This window comes from Octopus sinensis, linkage group LG1 (genome assembly GCF_006345805.1).
Source record: "Octopus sinensis linkage group LG1, ASM634580v1, whole genome shotgun sequence".
In the NCBI taxonomy this organism is placed as follows: domain Eukaryota; kingdom Metazoa; phylum Mollusca; class Cephalopoda; order Octopoda; family Octopodidae; genus Octopus; species Octopus sinensis.
The window spans coordinates 68,620,050-68,646,711 of NC_042997.1; the positions used below are offsets into that span (position 1 = coordinate 68,620,050).

Consider the following 26,662-nt stretch of genomic DNA (forward strand, 5'->3'; position numbering starts at 1 on the left):
CTCGGGATTTGACCCTCTATTTTGTGGAAACGTATAATTTATGAGATTGATTTCAGTATCTAATTGGTACTTATCAAGGCTATGATTCTAATAACGTAGTTAATAATCATTTCTACTATAGGCACAAGGTCTGAAATTTTGTGGGTATAGGCTAGTCGAATTCATCGCTCCCAGTGCTCAACTGATACTTATTTCATCGACCCCGAAAGAATGAAAGGAAAAGTTGACCTCGGCGGTGTTTGAACTCAGAACGTAAAGACGGATGAAATGCTGCTAAGAATTTAGCCCGGCACGGAAACGATTCTACCATCTCGCCGCCTTAATAAAGAAATTAGTAATAGTAACAACAATCAAAATCGTCATATTTCGCCACAATTTTTGCTAAGTAATATTTATACACAAAAGGATTATAAAAAGGAAGAAAAAAACATATGCAAGTAATTTCCTTTCTACTATGCGTAAAAAAGTCTGTGATTTTGAGGGGATGGGTTAGTCGATTACATTAATACCAGTGCTTATCTGGCCTATATTTATCGATCCTGAAAGTATGATTGGCAAAGTCGACCCCGGCACAGAATGTCACTAAACATTTTCATCCGGCTTGCTAACAACTGCCTGCTCGCCGCATTTTTGTACAGAAAATTATTAGCAATAATTATATTGCTATTCAGCTTATTAAGAATGTATGTGTCACTTCTAATTGGCTTTGCTTTTCATACGAAAATTAGAAAAAAAACCCACTGAATTATATTTTAATAGGATTATTTCAATAATCCCTTTTGCGATTTTACATTTTTCGTTATATCACACTTAAATTTTGATTTATCAAGATATCATTCGATACATTGCCTTATTTGATATTTGCTTTCTATCTCCTCACTCTTTTCTTTATTTGGCATTTTCTGTGTATTTTTATTGATTTATATATCAATCTGTCTATCTTTCTATGTGTCTATATCAGTTTATCTATGTACGCATCCAGCTATCGATCAATCCATTAATTAATTAAATATTCAGTCAATAAATCACTCACTCAATCATTTAATCAATCGATCCTCCTTCTTTTCTTTCTTTATTCACCTGTTTATCTGACTGTCTCTGTCTCTGTCTCATAATCTGAGTCAGCGTGAAGAGAAAAGGTGAAACATTACAACAACAATGATAGGGAGTATTGTATAGGGTTATCAAGAACGTAATTTCGTATTTTTAGTGTGAAATAAAAGTCATTTTGTTTCATTCAAAGAATGAACTTCGATCAATTATATATTTTCCGTTTTGTTCGATGACCTTTTGCTATCTTTCGGGCAACTCCATGATTACGCGTTCAAAGAACTTCTGGTCCTTATCAGCCAAAAACTGAAGCATGTGCGATTTCAGGTTTTGATTATTATTGAAAGTTTTACCATTCAAAGAATTTTGCAAACTTCGAAATAAATGGTAATCTGATGGTGCAAGGTCAGGGCTATATGGTGGATGTGACATCACTTCCCAGTCAAGCTCCAATAAATTTTGTGACTTAGAAAAGACTTGTGTGGTCTAGCGTTGTCATGGTGGAACACGATTATCTACGATTTGCCAATTCTGGCCGTTTTGCGTTGATTGCTTCCTCCAGTTTCATCAATTGTTGATAGTAAACATCTGGATTGACCGTTTTGTTTTGTTCCTTGGAAGCAGTTCAAAATACACAACACATTTGTAATCCCACCTAATTGACAGCATGACCTTTTTTGATGCAATTCAGCTTTCTATGTGTTTAAGCTGGTTCATTACGCTTGGACCATGATCGTTTTCGATTGAAGTTTTTGTAGACAACCTATTTTGCATCTATGTTTCAAAACAAAGTCGATTTCATTGCGTGTGAGACGCATATCGAAAATATTGATTCATTGAGTTAAGTGAATCTTTTTTATCTATGTGGAACCCAGATATCTTAACGAGTCCAAGTCATTTTAAGTGATTTTCAATTGTTTTGTGTGATACATTTGACCTCTATGCAATCTCTCACACAGTAATATGACAGATTCAATTATGATTTTCATTCGGTCATCGTTGTTTTCAGTAAGTCGATCAGAACGTTGGTCATCTTTGAGTGAAAAATCTCCAGAATGGAAATTTTAAAACCATTTCTGACATGGGCGTTCTGTTAAGCAGCCAAAACCATGAATTTTCCATATCTCTTTTTGAGCCTCTGCAGCTTTCTTGCCTTCACAGAAATAAAAAGCAAGATATGGCGAAAATGTTCGTTTTTGCACTCCATGTTAAAATTGACACTGAACTAACAGCTGTAAACAAAATTACACACAATTTGCTTCTAAAGTAAGCTAAAAGTAACAGCTATCAAATGTCAAAAGGAAGAAATCATAACATTGACAAAAGTCATTCCAAAAAATCGTAACTGTACTTGCGAAAAACGAAATCACTTTCTTGCCAACCCAATATGTCAACAGTTGTGCTACTAACTTGCATAATTAAGTTCAAATAAATCATGTAACTACATCAACGTGTTATCTTAAACTTTTTAAGAATGCTCCAAATATTGCGGATTGAACTCTACATAAAAGGGAATAATGTCCATGGTAAATAGTAGTACATATGTATATACCTATGTGTGCGTGTATGCATGTGTATGTGTTTATGCATACACAAACACACACACATATATCTTACATGGAAAATGCGAGCATGAAAAGTAATATTCTTAAGATTATAGACCTGGAAAAGTATAGGATAAATTATTTCACCTGTAAAAGTACAGGACAAGCTATTACTTCTAGTAAACTAAAGAATAAGAAACTTTTTACTTAAAATATTACAGCAAAGAATGCCAGTTCTTCTAATTTATTACTCTTTACAGCTCTCATCTTTTAAATGTATTGTACAAAACTGTTCAGCTAATTTGTAAATTTGTCTAATCAGTCAATTTTTTCTGTATTTAAAGTAGTAAATTAGTCAAATTCTATTTAGATAAGTATAGTGTTATTTGTAAACTATAATAAAATAACTTTTAATATTCAAATTTTAATTTTAGCTTCAATATTTTAAGTAAAAGTTTCTTATCCTTTACTTTACTAGAAGTAATAGTTTGTCCTATACTTTTACATGTGTAATAACTTCTGTACTTTTCCAGGTTTATAATCTTAAGAATATGACTTTTGATGCACGCATTTTTTCATGTAATCCATGATTTTTCCAGGCATTGCCGTTATAATATAATTAATAGTGCATCAATTAATAATTTAAGATTTTACCTTATAAAATACCAAATGACAATATTTCAATTTTCCCATGTAAATGATGATAATATTTCATTATGTTTTGGTGTTTAATTTAAATATAAATTGTTATTGAATTATTTGATATTACCCATCCACACCAAATTAATGGCAGTGATTTTTACCCTGTTGTTGGTTGCATCATGGTTCACCAAAATTTACAAACAACAAGATCCCAAAACTATCAGTTACCAGGCTTAAGTAACATAATTTTACAATATTAGGAGGTCACAGGAATCCATTCAACGGAAAAAAACATTCAATGATTCTGGGGTTGGAGGGAAGCCTCCCAACTCATTTTCCGAACCAAACTAAGGAATTTGCAGTATGTTAGGAGGTCAGGGTACTCGAGTCTACGCAAAGAATCATTTTTTTCTTAGAGAAATCGTGCGGGTGTCAATACAAAAATTGACCATAATACTGAAATTGACCATAATGTTGTTATTCAACCTCAAATAAACCCTGTTACTGCAAACGTATCACCAAAGACAATCCAGCCTTCAGCAAACCGTCTTTCTAGGGATAACCTGGGACATTACATACAATGGGCATGTGATTTAGGTAGGAGGATAATTTGGTTGCTATTTTTAGCGTGTCGGGCGACCAGGTAGAGGCTCTTTCATTGGTTCGATTGCTTGATGAGAGTTTGTTTACACATGTATGTGTAATTTTGTCAAAAACGTTAAGAATAAACCTTGTTCTATGTGACACATTCTACCAGTATCGGAAGTTTGAAAGTGTTTAGTTAGAAAAATTAATTAAATAATCTGTAAGTCAAAGTAGACCTCGGCGAGATTTGAACTTAAAAAGCGTAAAGACTGACGAAATATCGTTAAGTATTTTACTCAGCGCGCAAAGGTTTCTGCCAGCTGGCAGCTTTAGAAAGTAAGCGTTACTCCCTTACTCTCTTACTTACTGACAAGAAATTTCGTAATATTTTACCTCATAACTCTTCTTGTACTAAATTTTGTTCAATACCACAAGTGATTCTGAAATTTTCATGCATTTTTCTATCATTCTTTTCTAACATTCTTCAAGGTGGTGCCCCAGCATGGCCGCAGTCGAATTACTGGAACAAGTATAAGAATAATCGAATTTATATATATATATATATATACATACCTACAAACACACATACATATATACCTACAAACATATATATATCATGCTTTGCTGCGGAGTATATTTACGGTATTTCAATAGTATATCCAGTGATAGCTCAAATCCTATAGATACTCTCCATCAACTAACATCCAGATTAAAACCGCCATTACCAAATATTTGTAATGACATAAAGCCATCTATACCATTATACAAGATACGTTATACTTGACATTAATGTCACCATATAAGCATCAATATATAATGACAATATGGAGTAACTTTATATTAAGGAGTGGAACGTACCATTTCCTGTAATTCAGACATACTCATAGTCTTTGGAAACAAATTAGAAAAACTTTGTCTGGCGAGGGAGATAGCTGGAACAGTCACTTTCATACACGAGTTTCACACTTGTGCACAGCCTTCCCCGCCCAGATAGCGGTGAGTAGGGATATGGTCCGGGGACTGAGAACGCCGGAGATTTCCACTGTCAGAAGCTCGATCGACGCACATAGACATGTGCATAAAGGGAGAGAGAGGGAGTGGGAGGGAAAGAGAGAGATTGAGAGAGAGATTGATACGCACAAGTATATTTCTAAGGCATTCGTCAGTCAGGATTAATCATGTAATTCGCCTTGGAATGTCCGTCTCAAAGGTGCAGCTCCGGGAATTTTGTTATGGTGGAAGTGTAAGAGTGTTCTTTCATGCCTGTTACCCTCTCCACGCTAAGGGGAAGGAGGGCTGGAACATTTTTGTTCAGCTGGTATCGCGTTGATTTTTTTCTTCGTAGACCTGAATGAATGAGAAATAAAATTGGCCCCGTTGGTATTTGATCTCAGAATACAGAGAAACGGAGGAAATTCTGAAAACCAGCGACTGTTAATGCATCTGTCTCTCCCTCACACACACACACACACAACCACACACACACACACCGAACACACGCGCACGCTCACATATGTTTGAATGTGTGCATAAGTAACTGTGCGTGCACATAAATATATTAATGTAATAATGTACACAACCCTGTTTTATGCATGTTTTTACATAATACATGTCATTAGGCCGTATGAACTATTGTACTGAACGATTACATATTATTATACTTACGAAATGTGTTTTCTGTTTGAAAAGATACATTAAATTTAGATTAAAGGCAATGAAAAAATTTTCTTCAAGGATCTTATGCATTGGAAAGGAAATATTTATTGCATAATAGTGAAAACATTATTTTCTATGGATTTAAAAAAAATTTCTCGATATATAGAGTTTATATTCAAATCTACTTTACAGTTTTATATATGTTATTACATCTCTTACTCGCTTTCTGTCTCTTTCTTTCTTTCTTTCTTCCATTAATATTTCGACTTATGGCGCCACTTGCTTCGCATCAGTGTCTTTGATATTGTTCTATATGCATCCAATTCATTTTTGCGTTAATCAGTAGTGACATTGTCATTGTGATGATAATAATAGTCATGATCATGACCCTGGTATCTTCATGAAAGCAATGATAATGATGATAATGATCGTCATCATCATCGTCACCTGTTCTTCTTCTTCTTCTTCTTCTTCTTCTTCTTCTTCTTCTTCTTCTTCTTCTTCTTCTCCTTCTTCTCCTTCTTCTCTTCTTCTTCTTCTTCTTCTTCTTCTTCTTCTTCTCCTCCTCCTCCTCCTCCTCCTTCTTCTTCTTCTTCTCTTCTTCTTCTCTCCTCCTCCTCCTCCTCCTCCTCCTCCTCCCCTCTCTTCTTCTTCTTCTTCTCTTCTTCTTCTTCTCCTCCTCCTCCTCCTCCTCCTTCTTCTTCTTCTTCTCCCTCATCTTTTCTTTCGCTTAGAAGATCATCACCATCATAATGCATGTGTACTATTAAGCACAATTCCGAAGAAGCAATTTATGACAGCGATATTTCGTTTATACGTATGAAAGTATTTATGCATGCATCCACATGTATATATACATACATACATACATACATACATACATACATACATACATACATACATACATACATGCATATATATATATATATATATATATATATGTGTGTGTGGCCTCGTCTGTATCACTAGCGATTTTTCCCCTGTCTTCCCATCTCGGGATCTTTCCTTATATGTTTCCGACGAAGAGCTCCGCTCGAAATGTCAAACCCTCCTTCTTCCCTTCTTTCCTGAGCGTCCAATAATACTTTATTTGTTCCACGTCCTTGCGTTGTTGTTTTTTGTTTTTGTTTTCTTGTTTGGATTAACTATATATATATATATATATATATATATATATATATGTGTGTGTGTGTGTGTGTATGTATATATATAACAAACCTTGGATTTGGAAACATGATTTATTCACGATTAAACATATTTCCCCTGCTAATAGGATTTACAAAGTTGTACAATTTGGTTAAACATATTAGAAATTTTCTTCTAGAAATTCTATTCTTCAGACACATGCAAAATCTACATTTGGATGAAACGTTTATATGCTGTTAGTAATCAGGAGTTTTTTAGATGGGAGAAAGATTAAAAAGTAAATCCCGTAGAAAAGGGAATATATATATATATATATATATATATATATATATATATATTATATATATATATATATATATTATATATATATATATACATCCATACGCATGTAGATACACATACACACATGCGTTCACACACACACTCGCACAATCTCACACACACATACACACAATATATGCATATATTAGGCACGTGTACTAAATCATACCCATATTCAAATTCAAATGGACATAACAAATTTATGGATACATGCACTTAAATACATATGTACATAGAAATATATGTACGTTAGGACAGAGATCTAACATAGGCTAGTCATTGTTGTATGGTGAAAGGAGCAAGAATCACATATTGTTGCAGAGATTAGCTGTCAGTCGAATGGGACTTTTTCAACGAGACTTGGTGTAAAATAGAGAATGTCGCCGGAGAACTGACGAGAGACTCACAAGCTATAGATAAACACGACTGTATAGAACAATTTGAGTTAGGTGTGCATTGCTTTAAAATATTAATTTTGAATGTAGAATAATAAAACTTATAACAATTAAAAGGATAAATCGGCAATAATATTTTAGATTACAACAGTTTCAAAATTAAACATGAGTCTTCTCTTTTGTTTTGGAATATTGGTATTTCAATTTATAGTTCGATAATGTAGAGTTGTATGCACATAAAATAACAACTTGTTTTGAAAAGGATTTTAAATTTGGTAGCTGTGAAACGCTGCTTAAACATTGCAGTCTAAAAGATCATACCAGCAATTGTTAATGTTACCATGGAAGACTATAATGGGGCTTAAGTTTCTAGATTAACGGAATTGTATATCTCATCACTACGGAGAATATTACGTTATTTAGAGACCGATCTTCCCCTTGATGATAAATTTTCGATGAATGATTTTCTACAAAATTCATGTAGTGCAGAATGAATTCATCTACATATAAGATTTAATAATCAAAGTAAAATCATTAAAATATTCTTATATTAAAGTATATACGAATATAAGTAAAATTTTAGATGTATCTCTAGATTTGGTTATTGCTGAATACAGCGCTTGTATGGTACTTAACTAGCAGATTTTAGTATAAACTGCGCTAATAATATTACTAAGTGTTTATCTAACTTACCCTGTGAAGAGGAATTGATTTTCTTTTTCCTAGAGCAACTCATTAACACCATAGTGCTTTAAAAGGCAGTGGAGACAAATATACAGTACATCATATTCAAAGCAACATTTATTTTATAAACCTCATATACTAACCGTATATTTTTCAGTACATATTAAATGTTTCTTCTGATGTTAACAGAATTTCGTGTATCGTTTTAAATAAAGCACTTCACCGCAGGTCGCATCTTTATCATGTATAACTTTAAGTTAAGCGACCAAAAACTTCAAAATTTCTGATGACAGTATAAGCAAATAAAGGTTAAAGAAAAGTGTGCTTTATATTTATTTGTTTCTTATTAAGAAGAATGGGAAAATAGACAACAGTATTCAATATTAAGACTATCCAAGCTGTTAGAATCGTTAGAACACCGGACAAAATGCTTAGCGGCAATTCGTCCATCTTTACGCTCTGAGTTCGAATTTCGCCGAGGTCGACTTGGTCATTCATCTTATCGGGTTCTATAAAATAAATGTCAGCTAGGCGTTGGGGGTCACTTAGATCGACTTAACCTCCTCCAAAATTGCTGGCCGTGTGGCAAAATTTGAAATCAATATTAAGACTGTTTTTTGTTAAATTTTGCGTTATTAATACAGATTCGGTTACTAATCTGCCTTGATAGTTATATTTTGTGGGATAATTCTGTTGATAATTAACGTTTTAATAAAAATTTATTCGTTCAAGTTGTATATAAAATATAACATTTACCGTCATATAGTTATACGATTTCAAATTTGGAGTTGGTCCCAACATACAACACTGGCTGCATACCGTTTGTTTGTCAGCCCTTACATTTTGTAGATTCAATAGAATTTTAATCGCCCTGAACTTGCGATATATTATCAATCTTGCAGTCATGATAGTAATTCCTATCCCCTGTTTAGCAACTTTTATTTTGGCATCATATTTACCTGTTTGAAATAGCAGCGAGGAAGAATATATTACGTATCTCAATTAGTCTAGAATGTATACATAGTGCACGCGTTCCATATAGAAACTAAGTAGCGCCTGTGCATATTTTCATTGATATAACTATGAGTAATATGTATTAGCTGATTGGAGAATGCTGCCAGAAAGCGACTGATATTTTACAAAACTGAATGGAGTGATCTACGATAACTGAACCCGTAAAATGTTAAATACTGTTTCTTGTAAGTGACGACTTCGGTGCTGCTGAAGCATTTGAAAAAACCGCATTACTTAGGGCATGACCCAATATTATATAAAATACGAGAAAATTGTGTCTAACACAATGGAATGAGAAAGAGAGAGTAGGAAGAAAATGAAAAATTAATGCTTCTATTAGTTTCGTTATTGAATTTTTTCAGACAGTTATTTTTAGATAACCCACAAACCATACAAGACTTCAAGTATTATCCTTGGATAAAGCGTGAAGCACCAAAGTCCATTAAACAATCGTGGCATAAATACAGAACAAGAAGTGTGCTCATGTACACATCAGAAATCCACTGTATTATTAAAAACTTTTTCTCTAATGTTTTTGTGGATAAATGTATCAGAAATCCACTGTATTATTAAAAAAATTTTCTCTAATGTTTTCGTGGGTAAATGTATTCATCTTATAATATTTTCATTAATCAATACTCATGTTATGAAATGCTACACGTGTAGCAAGTCTTCCAGTCCATAAAGCAGGTTATATTTGTTTGGCAATAGTTATGCTGTAGAAGATTGCTAATATGGACATAATTATAATACACACAGTCACTCAGATATGTTGTAACTTACAATGTGGATATATAGGGACGTATACGTTTGTATGTATGTATAGCATGTATATGTAAGTGTTTCTATGTACTACCCGTAAAATGATGTTAAACATTCCTTCTTGTCAATGAGGCCTTTGATACTATACGAACCTTTCTCAATTCCGTATTTCAGTATTTTAACTTTGTTGTTTATATTAGTCGTTGAATACGTAGTACTCAATACCAAATTAATACCAACAGTTGCTTGTTTATACAGAGCCATATAATTTGTAAGGTGGTTATTACTCTAAATATTCAAGGCAGGTTACCCAGGTTGATGAATTAAATTGCCAAACAAATATAACCCGCTTTATAGACAGGAAGTATCGTTACATAAGTAGTAAGTTACAAAGAATAAGTCCCGGGGTCGATTTGCTCGACTAAAGGCGGTGCTCCAGCATGGCTGCAGTCAAATGACTGAAACAAGTAAAGAGTATTTCATAACAAAAGTGTTGAATAAATAATATAGGATGAATGCCTTTACTCTTGAAAACATTAAAGAACAAAATCTTTTACTAATACTAGTGGATTTGTGATGTGGACTCACGCATACTTTTTGTTCTGTATTTATGCCACGATTGTTTAATGCACTTTGGTGCTCTACTCTTGCTACATTCTGTATCTTCATGATTTATTAGATACTAGCAGTATCGCCCGGCGTTGCTCGGGTTTGTAAGGGAAATAACTATATAAGCATTATTAGAGAGTTATAGCCAAAAAATAGCAAAAAATGCATTAAAAATGGAAAAAAAATTATGGTAAATTTTTTTTTAAATCGTTGACTCATCGTAGACGCGCGCTAATACCCAGAAGGGCTCGATATGACTCACGACTATAAGATACCCGGTTTTGGTTAAACTGCACCGCAAAATGTGGGAGTAGTTAGGAATCTAAATCGTAGGAGACAGACACTCACACAACTTCACTTTTATATATATACTAGCAGTATTGCCCGGCGTTGCTCGGGTTTGTAAGGGAAATAACTATATAAGCATTTTTAGAGAGTTACTTCCCTTATAGATGCCAATTCGGGCTTTCTTAGCCATTTCTGTTTTGGTGTCTTCAAGCCATTAAGTCGTTGTTCTAAAAGAACGCTGGTCTCCTTGACAACGCTTTACGGCGTTGATTTCCTTACACTCCCTTCCCCACAGCTTCACGAGGGAGGTAAGAAGGGGGAGAAGCAAACAGGTGCAGCTGTGAGCGTGGACGCCAACTCCGCCGCCATCGACATACGATGCATTTTATGCATTAAAATGGAATAAAAAATGATGTTAAATTATTTTTAAAATCGTAGACTCATCGTTGACGCGCGCTAATAGTCAGACGGGCTCGATATGAATCACGACTATAAGATACCCGAATTTGGTTAAACTGCACCGCAAAATGTGGGAGGAGTTAGGAATCTAAATCGAAGGGGACAGACACTCACACAACTAGAGTTTTATATATATATATATATATAATATATATATATACTAGCAGTATCGCCCGGCGTTGCTCAGGTTTGTAAGGGAAATAACTATAAAGCATTTTTAGAGAGTTATAGCCAAAAAATAGCAAAAAAATGGAAGAAAATGATGGTAAATTTTTTATTTTAAATTAAAAAAGGTGGAGTTGCGTCCCCTAGACAGTTTGTGTTTATGATTCTCGACCCCATGTCGAATTTATCGATTTTTTTCAGAACTGGGGGAACTTTTCAAAATTTTCGCTGCGTTAGTTTTGAATTATGACATTGGGCTATGTGTGTGTCAAGTTTCATCAGAATCGGTTGAAAGCCGTGGTCAGGGTGAGGGTACAAGCAAACAGACACACAGAAGCACGCACAGACAAACTGCCGTTTATATATAGAGATATATATATATATTATATATATATAATATATATATGTATATATATATATATATAATATATATATATATATATACTAGCAGTATCGCCCGTCGTTGATCGGGTTTGTAAGGGAAATAACTATATAAGCATTTTTAGAGAGTTACTTCCCTTATAGATGCCAATTCGGGCTTTCTTAGCCATTTCTGTTTTGGTGTCTTCAAGCCATTAAGTCGTTGTTCTAAAAGAACGCTGGTCTCCTTGACAACGCTTTACGGCGTTGATTTCCTTACACTCCCTTCCCCACAGCTTCACGAGGGAGGTAAGAAGGGGGAGAAGCAAACAGGTGCAGGTGTGACCATGGACGCCAACTCCGCCGCCATCGACACACGAAAAATTATGCATTAAAATGGAATAAAAAATGATGTTAAATTATTTTTAAAATCGTAGACTCATCGTAGACGCGCGCTAATACTCAGACGGGCTCGATATGAAACACGACTATATGATACCCGAATTTGGTTAAACTGCACCGCAAAATGTGGGAGTAGTTAGGAATCTAAATCGAAGGGGACAGACACTCACACAACTACAGTTTTATATATATAGATACACACTTTGAAAAACACGAGCAACTTGCATTTAACACCGAAACATTAGTTTCTACTTCAATTATACTGTATATAAAAATATATCATGATGATAATTTTGACGTCACGTACATGTTTTTGACTCTTAATTAAAAATTATTGTTTTAATCTTGGCAGACAGTACACTTTTGTGTAATTTTATTTTATGTCAGAGTAATGCTAATGAACTTTGATTCTAATTTCAATTTTAAACATAATTATTCGTGTTTCTTTACTGTTTCATTTATCTCATGTATGCAATAATGAGAAGACCTACAAAAACTAAAATTAATGTTGGAAAATTGTAATGTAACATAATATTTCTCAGAATTTTCATACAAGCTATTGAAATATTAGAAATGGTGTTGTATAATTTTAGTAAGAAAGAAAGTAATAGTTAGAGATAGATATATTGAAAATAAAAAAGAAAGGAAGAGTAATTTATAGAAGTTATTCCTCCTAGTATTTCGATATTTTAGAGATGTTTTTTTTTTCTCAGGCAATTATTTTTAGATAACCCATAAACCATGCAAGACTTAAGTACTATCCTTAAAAACATGTTCAAAATAGTTGTGCTGTAAAAGATTGCTAATATGAGGATAATTGGAACACAGAAACTCACACACATATACCACACATGGAAATACATGTGTGTATAAAGATCTATCTATCTATCTATCTATCTATCTATCTATCTATCTATCTATCTATCTATCTATCTATCTATCTATCTATCTATCTTTATCTATCTATCTATCTATCTATCTATCTATCTATCTATCTATCTATCTATCTATCTATCTATCTATCTATTTATCTATCTATCTCTCTCTCTCTCTCTCTCTCTCTCTCTCTCTCTTTATATATATATATTATATATATATATATATATTATATATATATATTATATATATATATATATATATATATAAACATATATATGATTTATCTTGTTACGGATTATTCAAAATTTAACCGATACCTGGGTAGCAAAAATCACAACAGAAAAAACACGGTTGAGGTTACGACCATGGGCTAAATATATATACATATATATATATATATATATATATATATATATATATATATAACGGTTGAATTATATTTCATCTTTAACTTTGGAAGGTTCCCCCCAAAAAAGCGATTTCTAATAAAGATTCTTCATATTTTGCTGGTAGCTTACTTGCGTAAGTTTAAGAATATGAAAATAATACTTGTATATGGAGTATTATGAGCATTTATTGAAAGGTATCCCATAGAACACAACAAAATTGTTAAAAATGGAGAAGAAATATAAAAATTTTAAATTCTGGCGTAACTTAAGCGTCCAGGAGCACTGAGATGCAGACTGTTGCAGGCTGGCTCCCTTAGAGCATAAGGAGTTTAAGGGCGAAACAGTTTCCTACAGAAGCTTCCCTGAACCCTTTTTGCTGTTCAGCTCTCCCTAGAATTTCTTATTAGCTTTAGCTTTGACGGTATCAAATAGAATTATCTATTGCAATTTCGTTTAACTCATAAGAGTTTAAGTTACGCAAATTGCCTTAGGCCATAAATATTTTACTACTATTTTTTCACATGCTTATATATCTTTATTGTTCATAGGATAACTTTATTGGTGATAGGACAATCTTGTACTGATGATGTCTATTAATGGAAAAGCACGCGTCGATGCCAGTCAATCTGTATCCTGTGATTTCGACCGTCTTTCCATTAGTGGCATATAGATTTCCGAGAATCATCTTTATTCTTGTTGATTTGATACCAGTTGCCACAATACGTATGTTCCGCGTCCTCTCGACGATAATTTCAGTATCTGAAGAATTTATTTTGTATAATACTTCATAAGATTTTAATAAACACCCCCCCCACACACACACACATACACGTGTGTGTGTGTGTGTAAGTTTGTGTGTGTATGTGTGTATGTATGCAAGTATGTGTGTAAATATATTTAAATCAGTAGAAACTACAAGTCTCAATGTACAACTCCCTGTATGATCTGAAAGTATGTTTGGATACTAGCATTGTTATAGACATTGAATGATAATTTATATCTGTTATACACAATGGTTATATGTAATACATCAAATATGTTTGCTTCTATCTCCTTAATATCGTGTTTTATTCTATGTTCAATATGTTGAATGTCAACGCCCTGGTTTATACATGTATATTTCAGTCATTAATAATACAAGTAAAAAACGAAACAGATTTTACTCATGTAAACGTTTTTATTTTTGGTCTGTATGGCTTGTGTCTTTAGACCTTTGTCTTTTTTTCTTTTCTTTTTATGTAGTGGTCTTTTTATCTTCCCTTCTGTTTGCCTTCAATATATATCAATATTTTCTATTCAATCTTTCGCCTCGATGCTATTAGTGGAATATCGTCTTTAAGAGGCCTTTGGACACATTCTCGAAGCTGAAGATAACCGAATTCGTTCGTGTCACCAACCCCAGAAGACTGCTTCCTCTGACTAAGAGAAGAAAACAACATATCAACGAGAAATTTACTTATTCATTTTTATGCATTTTTAAACTAGTTGATAATCGGCGTTTGTGGATATTGATATAACTAGGTCGATAGTAATCTCACTATATAAGCGCATAATTTGGTTCTTAATGAAATATTGAGCTAAATCTGGCATAAGCTGATTACAATAGGTTAACGAATATGCTCAATTTAGAATCTTTGCTGCATAACATTTTTCTCTGAGTGACACAATCATAAACAACTGTTATGCCGTCCGTTCCTAATAGGCAGCTTAAATCTTGGATGTACAGTAAATATTGGGATCTGGTATGGTAAGGACGCTAATATGGCTGCCCTTTCTCCTACAGGGTAAGTAGGAAAATGATCTGCGATCTCCATGTGCTTTTTCAGAAATTTTATGAACTAAAACTGAAATTATTAACATGAAAGTAGAATTTACATTCGATTCTGTTCCTATTACCTATTATGTTCATTAAAATAAATCACTTTCCCATACCACTTCACACTCGCTCATGCGAGCACACTACCCACTCCTTTGCATGTCTTCATTTAAACATGTACATCTTTAAACTGCATCCGTAAATTCGTATATATAAGGCGTACGCATTTTTAAGCAGATAGAAAAATACTTAATGATATTCACACGTGCATTATATTCAAATTTTCATTTATGGTTTCAGACATACACATGATCAGATGAATATATATATATATAATATATATATATATATATAATATATCTTCCCCCTCTCTCTCTTTACGTATACATATACATATGTATATATTATATATATATATATATATATATATATATATATATACATATATTAATGTGTGTATCTGAGTTTGTCCTCCTCACCCACCATCGCTTGACAATCGTTGCTGGTGTGTTTATGTACCTATTACTTAGCGGTTCGGCACACGAACCGATAGAATAAGTTCTAGATTTACAAAGAATGCGTCTTGGGTCGATTTCTTAGTGCTCCACATACACAAATATCTATATATACATGTATGCATAAATGTATATGTGTATATATATATATGTATATGTTTGTGTGTGTATATATATATATATATATATAATATATATATATATATATATATATATATATATATATATATATATAGATATCTATATATATATTCTTTCTTTTATTCTTTCATTTGTTTCACTCATTTGATTGCGGCCATGCTATAGCACCGTCTTTTAGTTGAACAAATCGACCCCAAGACTTATTCTTTGTAAGCTTAGTATCGGTCTTTTTTCCGAACCACTAATTTACGGGGACGTAAAAACACCAGCATCGGTTGTCGAGTGATGGTATGGGGGGGGGCAACGCAGACACACAAACTTTCAAGCATACTCACACATACACACACACACAAACACACACACACACCCACACACCCACACACACATATATATACGACGGACTTCTTTCAGTTTCCGTCTACCAAATACACTCACAAGGCTTTGGTCGGCCCGAAGCTATAGTAGAAGACACTTGGCCAAAATGCTATGCAGTGGGACTGAACACGGAACCTACTTACCACACAGCCACTCCTACGCCTATGTATATATATATATATATATATATATATATATCCTTCTTGGCCTGGCTTGACTGACGAACATTAGGAAGGCTGTTGTCCACATCATCTGCACGCTAGTTCGTGGCTGATAAGGGCGATGTGGTATCAACATATCCGATTGCAGTGATGATAGGGGTATGATTGTTCAGGATATGATGATGCAGCTGCATTGTTTTTTCATTTCTGAAGTTTGTCTTCAAGCGAGGCACTGCAAGCGATCTCAAAGGAGGAAACAACATCACTGACAGCATGATGCCAAGTGGCGCGGTCAGCTGCTCGAGTGGACCACTAACGATAATCAATGTCACAAAGGCTAAGGAACTGTTTAAGGCAGCTGTTTTAACGTTTCCTTGGTACCTCTCTGTTGCGGGGATGATGACCTTGAGTAGACAGGGGTCCTCCGTCCTGTCAACGTGCCATGCCCAACGAAGTCGTATTTTCAGTCAAATGGCTTTCAGGCTAGTGATCTTTACTCACTCGAGTACCTCAGTGTTGGTGATGTATTCGTTTCAGCAAATGTTGAGGATGGCGCGGAGGCAGTGTTGGTGAAAACGTTCGAGGAGTCTAAGATGATAGCAATAAGGGACCCAAGAGTCATAGGTGCGTCTTGGGAGTGACAGCCCTGTAGATGCTGACTTTTGTGCTGATCTTTAGATGCTTGTTGTTCCACACACGCTTGTACAGTCTGCCAAATGCTTGGTTTGCTTTTGCAGGTGTGTTGTCAATTTCTTTGTCGATCATCGCATCTGATGAGATGGTACGTCCAAGATAAGTCAACAGCTGTGCAGACTTCAGTTCTGTTTCATCAATGGTGATGTGGGGTGGGCTGTATTCATCCTGAGGAAGTGGTTGGTGTAGGACGTCTGTCTTTTTCAGGTTTACTTCCATCCCGATGAGCTGGGCGGCCTCTGCAAAGCAAGCTGTGATGTGCTGCAGGGTTCTTCTTGTGTGCGCGACAAGTGTGGCATCACCTGCAAAGAGAAGGTTCTGGATCAGTTACTCTTGGGTCTTGGTGTGGGCCTATAACCGCCGGGGGTTGAAAAGAGTGCCATCCAGACATTACCTGATGTAAACGTTTTCAGCATCGAGGTCTGCTGTGGTTTGCTTGAGCATAATCCTGAAGAATATGCTGAAGAGAGTTGGTGCCAGGACACAGCCTTGCTTCACGTCGTCGTTGGTGGGGAATGGCTCTGATATGTCACTGTTCAGGCAGACCTGTCCTGTTGGTCTTCGTGTAGTTGGATGATCATGGTTTGAATTTTGGGGAACAGCCGGGTCGGTTTAGGATCTGCCACAGCCATTTTTCTGCTCACAGTATCAAACACCTTTGTTAGATCGACAAATGTTGCTTAAAGTTCTGTTTTGCTTCCGGCACTTTTCTTGGAGCTGCCTGAGAAAGAAAACCATACGTGTCGTGCCTCTGTTGGCTCTGATACCACATTGGTTTCCTAGTAGCTGATTTTCGGCCGTGGACAGAACAATCCTGTTGAGGATTTAGCATGTAAGACAGTATCCCCGTACTTCCATATCTCTGGTGGCATGCCATCGACTCCTGTTCCCTTTCTACTCTTCAACCGGCCTATGACAACTGTGGTCTCTCTTCCCGGGTTGGAGACTCATCGAGTTCCATTCTGACTGGTAATTGCTTGATGGAGAGGATTGCGTTTTCCTGGACAACTCAGTTTGCACTAAAGAGGGCCTGAAAGTATTCAGACCGGCGGTTGATGATGGATGTTTGTCTGCGAGAAGCCCCTGGCCGTCTGAGCTGCGCAGGAGACTCCGGACTTCATGTGTTGGGCAGTAAAATGCCTTGAGAATTTCGTAGAAGGTTGGTCCACCACTTATTCTGGACTTCACGGAGTTTGTCCTATAGGCTTGGCGAAAGGCTACTTTCTTCTCTGGTCAGGACGGTTGTGCCAGATGTGCTTGGTGGGCAGACCTTTTCTTCTTTTGCAATTCCTGGATAAGTACATCGTTTTAGTCAAACAAATCCTTGTTATTTTTCTTCGTAAGCTCAAGGATTTCTGCAGAGTCTGTAGGCTGGCGGTTTTCAGTTGTTCCCATAGGATTTCTGGAGAGTGATCTGAGGGTTCAACTGGATTAATCAAGCTTTGACTGTAGGCCTGGTTGGAAGATTACGTTCCCTTCGTTTAGCTGCAGAACGCTAGATTTGATTTTCTTGTTGGCCGATCCTCTCTTTTTTGGTTTTGGCTTGAAGTAGGGTTTGATTTTGCAACAGATGAGGCGATGGTCATTATCATATTCTGCTGTGCGTAACGTAAGACTGGTGCACTAGAATATAGTCAAGGAAATACTAGGGATTTGACCAAGGATGCATCCAGGTTGTTTTCAGGCGCTCTTTGCTGGAAGATAGTATTGTTGATGACGAGCTGATGTTCAGTGCAGAACTCAAGCAATAGGCGTCCGTCGTCGTTGCAGTTCCCAACCCCATGATTGCTGAAGAGTCCTTTCCAGGTTCTCGAATCTCGGGCCACACTGGCGTTGAAATCTCCTAGAATTATAACCTTATCATCGACTGGGGCTCTCTGGTGGAGTCTGCACAGGTCTGAGTAGAACTCGTCCTTGTCTGCTGGGAGGGTCGGGGAGTAAACACTGAAGATCGTGACAAGCTGCTTGTTATTCAGAGGGAGGCGCATGAAGATAATGCGGTCAGAGTGACCTGCTGGTAGGGTTTCCAGCTTGGAGGCGATTGAGTTCTTTCTGATGGGAGTTTGTCTGACCAATATAGAGTGTATTCAGCTCCATGTTCTTTCAGGCTGCCTTCGTTTGGGAGCCGGACATCGCTAAGGGCTGTAATTAGAGTACATTTTAATGATGATTGTATGATTGTACTTAATTCTATTATATGGATATATTTCTCTTCCGGAAACATTAAATAACTAAATCAATGTAGAAATGTGTAACTTATTGTGTTATGTTTGAACTTTCTGTGCATCGCTTCCTTCAATGACTCTTGGTATTCATCTTATAACTCACTTTTATTCACCTTTACAGAATTATTTTCTACATAGTTTTAGAATCTGAAATTTGTAAGAAACACAACTTATGAAATCCAAACGAAGCATCCGTCGTGTGCTAAAAGAAAAGATCATGAGTTGTACATTTCAATTTATATAGACTGATTGCTTCTAGCTAGCGCGATATGCTAATGGCATTGATTGTCCTTAATTCTGAAAGAAAAAATTAATATACTTGTTTTCTGGGTAATGGTAGAATTGCTTCTTGAAAGCAATTGTCATACAACTCCATAGTCGATTATATTAACCGTAGTACTTGATAAGTAATATTTTATCAATTCAGATAGGATGGAAGTCGCCGGCGGTGGGATTTCTTTTTCCTAGTTATCCTATAACAGCAAGGGTAACTTTTATTCGCACTCCTAGAGTTCTTCTTTATGAGGCATCGTTGATACACATTTTAATACTTTTCTATTTCCTTGATTTGGGTTCTTATATCATATGGCATATCGCAAAATTTGTGTTTAACATAATTGAGACAGACAGTAGATTGGCAGAATTACTGAAGCGTAGGATAAAACTGTTTTGCTCTATTTAGTTACACTTTGGCATAAAGTATCGTATTAGGTTACTGTCGTTTATGACCTGAGATAAATTCCCACCGAGGTCAACATTGCTTTTCATCTTTTCAGGATCGATTAAATATAGCACACGTCAAAAACTATGTTCCATATAATCCACCCTACTCCAACACTAAAAATGAATCCTTGTGTTTATATCAAAAATCAATATCCTTATGATTAGATCTAGTCGCTTTGCCTTAGTTATATGGTCAGCCAATTTGTCAGATATATCCTAAGGGGTTTTAAAATAAGCCACTCTTTATAGCTGATTATCTATCGTTTTAATCTATTGTTATTATTATTATTATTATTATTATTATTATTATTATTATTATTATCATTAATGTCACTATGTGTCTGACTTGGCAGGGTTCCACAGGTTACTGCCAATTTAGAATAAGCTCTGCAAACATGGAAAATTACGATCAACTGGATTTAACCAAAAACCAGAGAGTGAGGGAGACAAATCATTTTGCTTGCATTCACTCAGTGTTACGGTTGAATGATTTGTGGAATTACACGAAATACAAATCTTTCCATGTAAGATGGATCTGGATGCAAAGCATATCTTTGTGTAGTTCCTGGCACTTCTTTAATTATTGTTCTGATGATTTTTGCGAAAGAGATAATAAGAGGCATATAAGGTTGAGAACGGGGCTTTTTCACTTCAAGTACATCTACACGAATTTTTTGAAATATCACTCTGCACGGTTAATGTAAAATTAGATTCGATTATACTTTCTCATATCTTATAAAAAAAAATTATAAGTATTAATGTTGCATGGTTATATAGTCTGAACTCGGTTGAAGACAGAGTATGTAATTTGAAAGTGAGGTTTAGTCATGATTCTAGCACTCCTTCATCCTGTTGAATCTCGGTTACATCACTTTATGGATCGTTATATTACATTTTTATCTATTTATCTATTTTAAATGCTTATGATCTATTCTGTGTTTGTTTGGGGGGGGTTGTGTGTTTGGTGGTGTATCTTTTAGTATAAGTATAAGAATATGGAACAAATATGTGCACGAGTTCATAATATACATACATACAACATACGTACGACATACATTCTCACAAATAGATCTGCAGGCGTGACTGTATAGTAAGCTACTTGCATCTCAATCACATGGCCTCAGGTTCATTCCCACCGCATAGCACCTTCGGCAAAAGTGTCTTCTACAATAGCCTCGGGCGAACCAAAGCCTTGTAAGTAAATTTGGTAGACGGTAATTGAAAGAAGCCCGTCGTATATATATATATATATATATATATATATATATATATATTATATATATATATATAATATATATATATATGTATATATCTATGTGTGTGCGTCTTTGTGTCTCTGTTTGCCCCCAACCCGCTTGACAATTGGTGTTGGTGTGTTTAAGTTCGGTCAGGTTTTTAAAAAATATGTCCTGGGGTCGATTTGTTCGACTAAATCCTTTCAAGTTGGTGTCCTAGCATGGCTTCAGTAAAATAACTGAAACAAGATAAAAGATAACTGTGTGTGTGTGTATGTGTCTATGTGTGGTTTGATAAGAATATGTTTCTGTCGACACGCATGTCTAATTGCATGTGTGTGTGTGTGTGAAAGAGAAAGAGAGAGAGAGAGAGCGTATGCAGGAACGATGTCTATACATTTATACTGGATTTTGTTCTCCTTTATATACATTTTTCTATTTCTTATTATGTTTTGTCTATTATATTGTTTAGTAATGTTCATCACAAACATCATCATCGTCTTCATCATCATAATCAGCACCACCAGAATCCTATGTCGGCATTACTTATGCTTATTGTTTACCTACTTTAAGCATATATTATAGTTACATCAAAACATAAAGCCACTAATATTTTGTTATTATACGAATAGTTATTCGTAGACGCAGATTATGTCAGATTAAGAGTAGATTACTCTCGATATCTTTTATCAAGTTAAGGCGGCGTAGAAACATTTCGTAGAAGCATTGTTTTTATTGTTATTATCGGCATGATCGTTATCGTCCTCATTGCTATTTGTGGATGCTGCTAATGTCAAAGGAATATACACGAGTGTAACATCTTTTTCTCCTCCTCAACAGATGACATTGTGCCTGATTAGCTGTTTTGCAATATTCAACTCGGAATTCACATTTCTGCTTTCATATCAGCTCGGATTGACTTAAACTATTTCCTTTCCAGGATCAATACAGCGGGTAACACACCTAACAATATAGTCGATAAGATCTCGGTGAACAAGATCTAAACTTGGTTTCGATTTCTATTATATCAATAATGCGACTAGAAAAGCAGTACCGGCTCATCTATGAGTTACTGTGAGGTATACAGTCTATTAGTAGATAAATATATTTGAGTCTTAACAGAGCAGATGTTTGAATAAAGTCGTTTCTTTCAGCTGTCTATCGATGGCTAAATTGTCTAATGAGTCTTTCTTTTTTGACCAGAAAGGAGCGGCTCAGAAATGCATAAAACATACAGGTGTTGAATCAATTTACAATTTCCTTTGAACAGAAATAATTGATAATACTCATATAGTTCTCATCTCACAACGTTTATTATTCAATGTCCATCCATTGTCGATATGCGAAGTTTCAATAATACGTTAGGTTAGATACAACGAACTATGCACTTTGGTTTATGTAATATATTGCGTTGTACTGCAACAGACGGAAATCCCCAGATGTTCAAATTATCGGATACATTACCTCTTCATGTTTTGACTATTTATGTTTCGGAGTTCAATGCTCAACGAAATTGATTTACATGTTATTCTTTTGGGTTAGTTAAAATAAGTAACAAAATCACGTTGAGATCATGCCAAGCTAACACCACAGTGTGTTTATTCAGGAGGCAGAATGCTTTGTGTTTAATGGATAGGTAATCAATAGTTAGATAAAATTACTTCTAATATAGGTAAAAAGTGATCCAGGTGTAGGAGGTTAGTATACTTCAAGTAGTCCGTAGTACGTATAAAAAAGAAATAATCACAGTTTATTGGCGTTGAAATTTGTAGGTTTTTGCCATATGGAAGTTCGATAAGGTGAAAAAAGTTATTTTGTATTTCACGGTTAACGTTTAGGGTTGCTATGAATGCGAATAAAAATCAAAATTGAGGGAATGAAGTAAGTGAAATCCAGGCTACATGTGCTTCCTAGCTAGTACAACCTCGGAAGTAATAATTACTCCACGAGGGCTACTCCGATGATTATAAAACGAGGAGTACTCCACTAGCTACTCATCAGGCCGAAGATACCTCAATTAAATGAAGGCTACATTGCCGTCAAGAGATCCCGAGTGAACTCGCAGGAGATGTGACTTAAAATTAGGGGTGAAGCCCGAAAAACGGACTGACAAAACAAAATAGAAAAACATGTATGAAGAAATAAAATATGGGAATGAGCAACTGTCTTAAGTTGTTAAGAATAAAGGAAAGGGGAGAGGGAAGAAGGAGAATAGCGGGAAGAGAAGGAAGAGGCGTCAGTTTTGCAGACACTGAAGCTGACTAGTGGAAGGTTGTTGTGAATGTAAGCTGGAGTCATTTAACTAAGGTATCTTTGGCCTGATGCGTAGCTATTGGATTGTCTCTGGTTGAGTAATTATGACCTTCGACGTTCTGTTCCGAGGAAACATGTAGCCTGGATTTTATCAACTCCATTCCTTCAATTTCGATATATATATATATATATATATATATATATATATATATATATATATATAATATATATATATATATATAATGGCGGTGCCCCAGCATGGCCACAGCTCATTAGCTGAAACTGGAAAAATCAAAAATCAAAATATATATGGTGAGAATTTACAAAGAAGCAAAAGACGAAGACGGGTGTGTAAACAACGAACAGATGTATTAGTTTAACGCTCGATACGTGAAAGAGTCTTTTACGTTTCGAGCCTATGTTCTTCAGCAGAAAGGAACACAGAAATAAACAGGGAGAGAAAAAAGGTTTAGTGGCTAGCGTGTACCTCACCAAAGCAGTGATAGAAACAAGTGAGCTCCTGGTGCCTAAGAGATAGAAGAGGAGGAACGTCAGCTCTGCAGACCCAAAAGTTTGTGCAGCTAGATGATATCTGAAAGCTACCAAGTACATATTCCTTACTTCCCTATGGAGGAGAGGAAGGAGAATATGGAGGTGATAAAGAAAGAACTCTGTACCGTTTACACTGAAATCAGAGAGGAGTCACTGATGTAGAGGATCAGAAGTATAGAGAGAGCTAGTGACGGATCTAGGTGTAAAAAGAGCTGGACGATCATGAACGAGATCACAGGGAAGAAGAGAGGGAGTTCAAGTGAGATCTAGGGAACAGGGCACGAGGATAGGAGGAGTAAATGACTGGGCCATTTTAAGACCCTACTAGAAGAGCCACCTTTAACAACCCAGATCACTGAGAAGATCAGTCAGCTGTTTGAGGAGCTGAAAATTGAGACAGGATCCTTCGACAAAGAGGAGCTTCAGAGAGCTAAGAATAAGGTCCACGAGGACAAGCCCTATGGAGAAAATGGAGTAGCACAAGAAGTGATGAAGAGGTGTGATTTTGATGATATCGTCCTGGATTTCCTATCCGGGCACTGGAAAAAGGAGTTGTCCTGAATCAGTAACATCGTCCCAGTGCCAAAGAAGTGAGATCTCTCTAACACCAACAACTACAAGGGGATCTCACTGATGTCACTCGTGGTAAAGGCATTCAACAGGATGATACTTAACAGGATCCAGCTGGAGATGGAGAAGAAGCTCAGAGATAAATCCTCAAAAATCCGTCCCAATAAGCCACTATTGTTCCTGAAAGTTGTTTCTTTTTTATATTTACTACGGATTGCCTAAAGCGAACGTTCTTCCTACACCTCGATCTTTGGATCTTACATTTATATACATTTATATACATGTATATATTTTAATACCGAATGTGGGGAATTAGAGCAAATTCTGCAAGGAATTCTTTCTGAAGCTGAAACAAATGAAGAAAATATTATTTAATAATTAGTTATATATAATATAAAAGCAATGGTAATACTAGATATTTTAAACCTTAACACTTAACACTTAATATATATATATACATATGTGTGTGCTGGGGATATATATATATATATATATATATATATATATATATATATATATATATATTTTTTTTTATTTTATTATATAGAAGGAGCTTCTACAGGACTAGAACTGTTTCATTCAAGAGAAATCTTCAGGAAGCTAGTTAACAAGAATTGTATTGGCATTTATTCTTCTATCTAATTTAACACTGACTCCTTGACCACTCCCCCAAGTATGATATTTTGCGCTATGCCTACCCCCAAAAAGTCCCCCACCAACACCCCTTTAAACCTGCCTAAATGTATAAATGCCAATACAATTCTTGTTAACTAGCTTCCTGAAGATTTCTCTTGAATGAAACAGTTCTAGTCCTGTAGAAGCTCCTTCTATATAATAAATTAAATTTACTCTGCTATGTATTGAGTACCTTATTTACTGTGGTTAACCCCGAATCAACCCGGGACCTACATATATATATATATATATATATATATATATATATATATATATATATATATATATGCGGGTTAATGTGGTGGAGTGTATACATGTTTTTATGTATGTATGGATTTAATATTTGAGTGGATAAAATTCTAAAGAAGCCTTGTTGAGAAAACTGAAGATTAAAGGGGAAATTTGTTACCATTTTAAAGTATCAAATCTTTGGATGATATGAATTTTCGCGGACTGGTGTTTAATCTAGTATATTTCCTCTCCGCTGAAATAAAATGATGCAGTATATCTTAAGAACATATCTCAATCAACTCTTCGTATATATTTGTAAGACACTATCAAGTAATGTCAAGATTGCATGTTGTTTTCTTCATTTTACTCTACGGTTTTATGACGAGATTTTAAGTAAACGGAACGGTGAAGTGGACTAATTTCCATTGTAATTTAATTATGTCACTATCCTAGGGAATCACTTAAGTTGAAATCGTTGCTAAACCCCCGTTGATTGATTAGTATGATTTTCATGCTAATCTATTTACTTTTCCTGATTGGTCTTTTTTCTCTTTGATTCTATTTCAACATTTGTTGATACATGTCGATGGCCTACATTACGAACATATATTTGGTTTTGCTTTCAATAACACGGGATTCCATAATTAATTAAATAGTAAATCAAGCTAATTAATTATAGTGTCATAATTTAGAACAGTCAGCTACGATTTGTGAGAATAAGAAGCTATAATTCTTGTAAATAATAATTAATTAATTCCACTGGCAAGAAACCAAACTATATTCAAGATGAGCTCTCGGTAATTGTAATTGGCACAATCGCCATGACTTCTATCGTATTGTCTTCTAAAGGATGAAAGACAGTATCAAATTCCAACAAATCGGCGTTCTTCGAACGAATTTCTTCGCATTATTTGTTGTTTACGTTATACGTTGTTTACTTTTGTTTGTGTATTTACTATATATTTTTTCATATATTACTCTTTACTCTTTTACTTGTTTCAGTCATTTGACTGCAGCCATGCTGGAGCGCCGCCATTTAGTCGAGCAAATCGACCCCGGGACTTATTCTTTGTAAGCCCAGTACTTATTCTATCGGTCTCTTTTGCCGAACCGCTAATGGACGGGGACGTAAACACACCAGCATCGG

The 26,662-nt window shown here is 35.3% G+C and overlaps 1 protein-coding gene across 5 annotated transcripts in view; it reads left to right on the top strand.

The window, feature by feature from the left end:
- The window catches only part of LOC115214201 (neuronal acetylcholine receptor subunit alpha-10-like), a 247,720-nt gene that overhangs the window by 89,279 nt on the left and 131,779 nt on the right, over window positions 1–26,662 (top strand). Inside the window, exon 1 of one of the 5 annotated variants that reach the window (XM_036501736.1) lies at window positions 15,009–15,134. The exons of 2 other annotated variants lie outside the window; for them this stretch is intronic. In XM_036501736.1, the coding sequence (XP_036357629.1) occupies window positions 15,095–15,134 (40 nt within the window). In that variant the 5' untranslated portion in view covers window positions 15,009–15,094. Of the gene's footprint in view, window positions 1–15,008; window positions 15,135–26,662 lie in introns of those variants that run through there. 2 more of the 5 variants (XM_036501738.1, XM_036501726.1) reach the window with 2 other exon arrangements.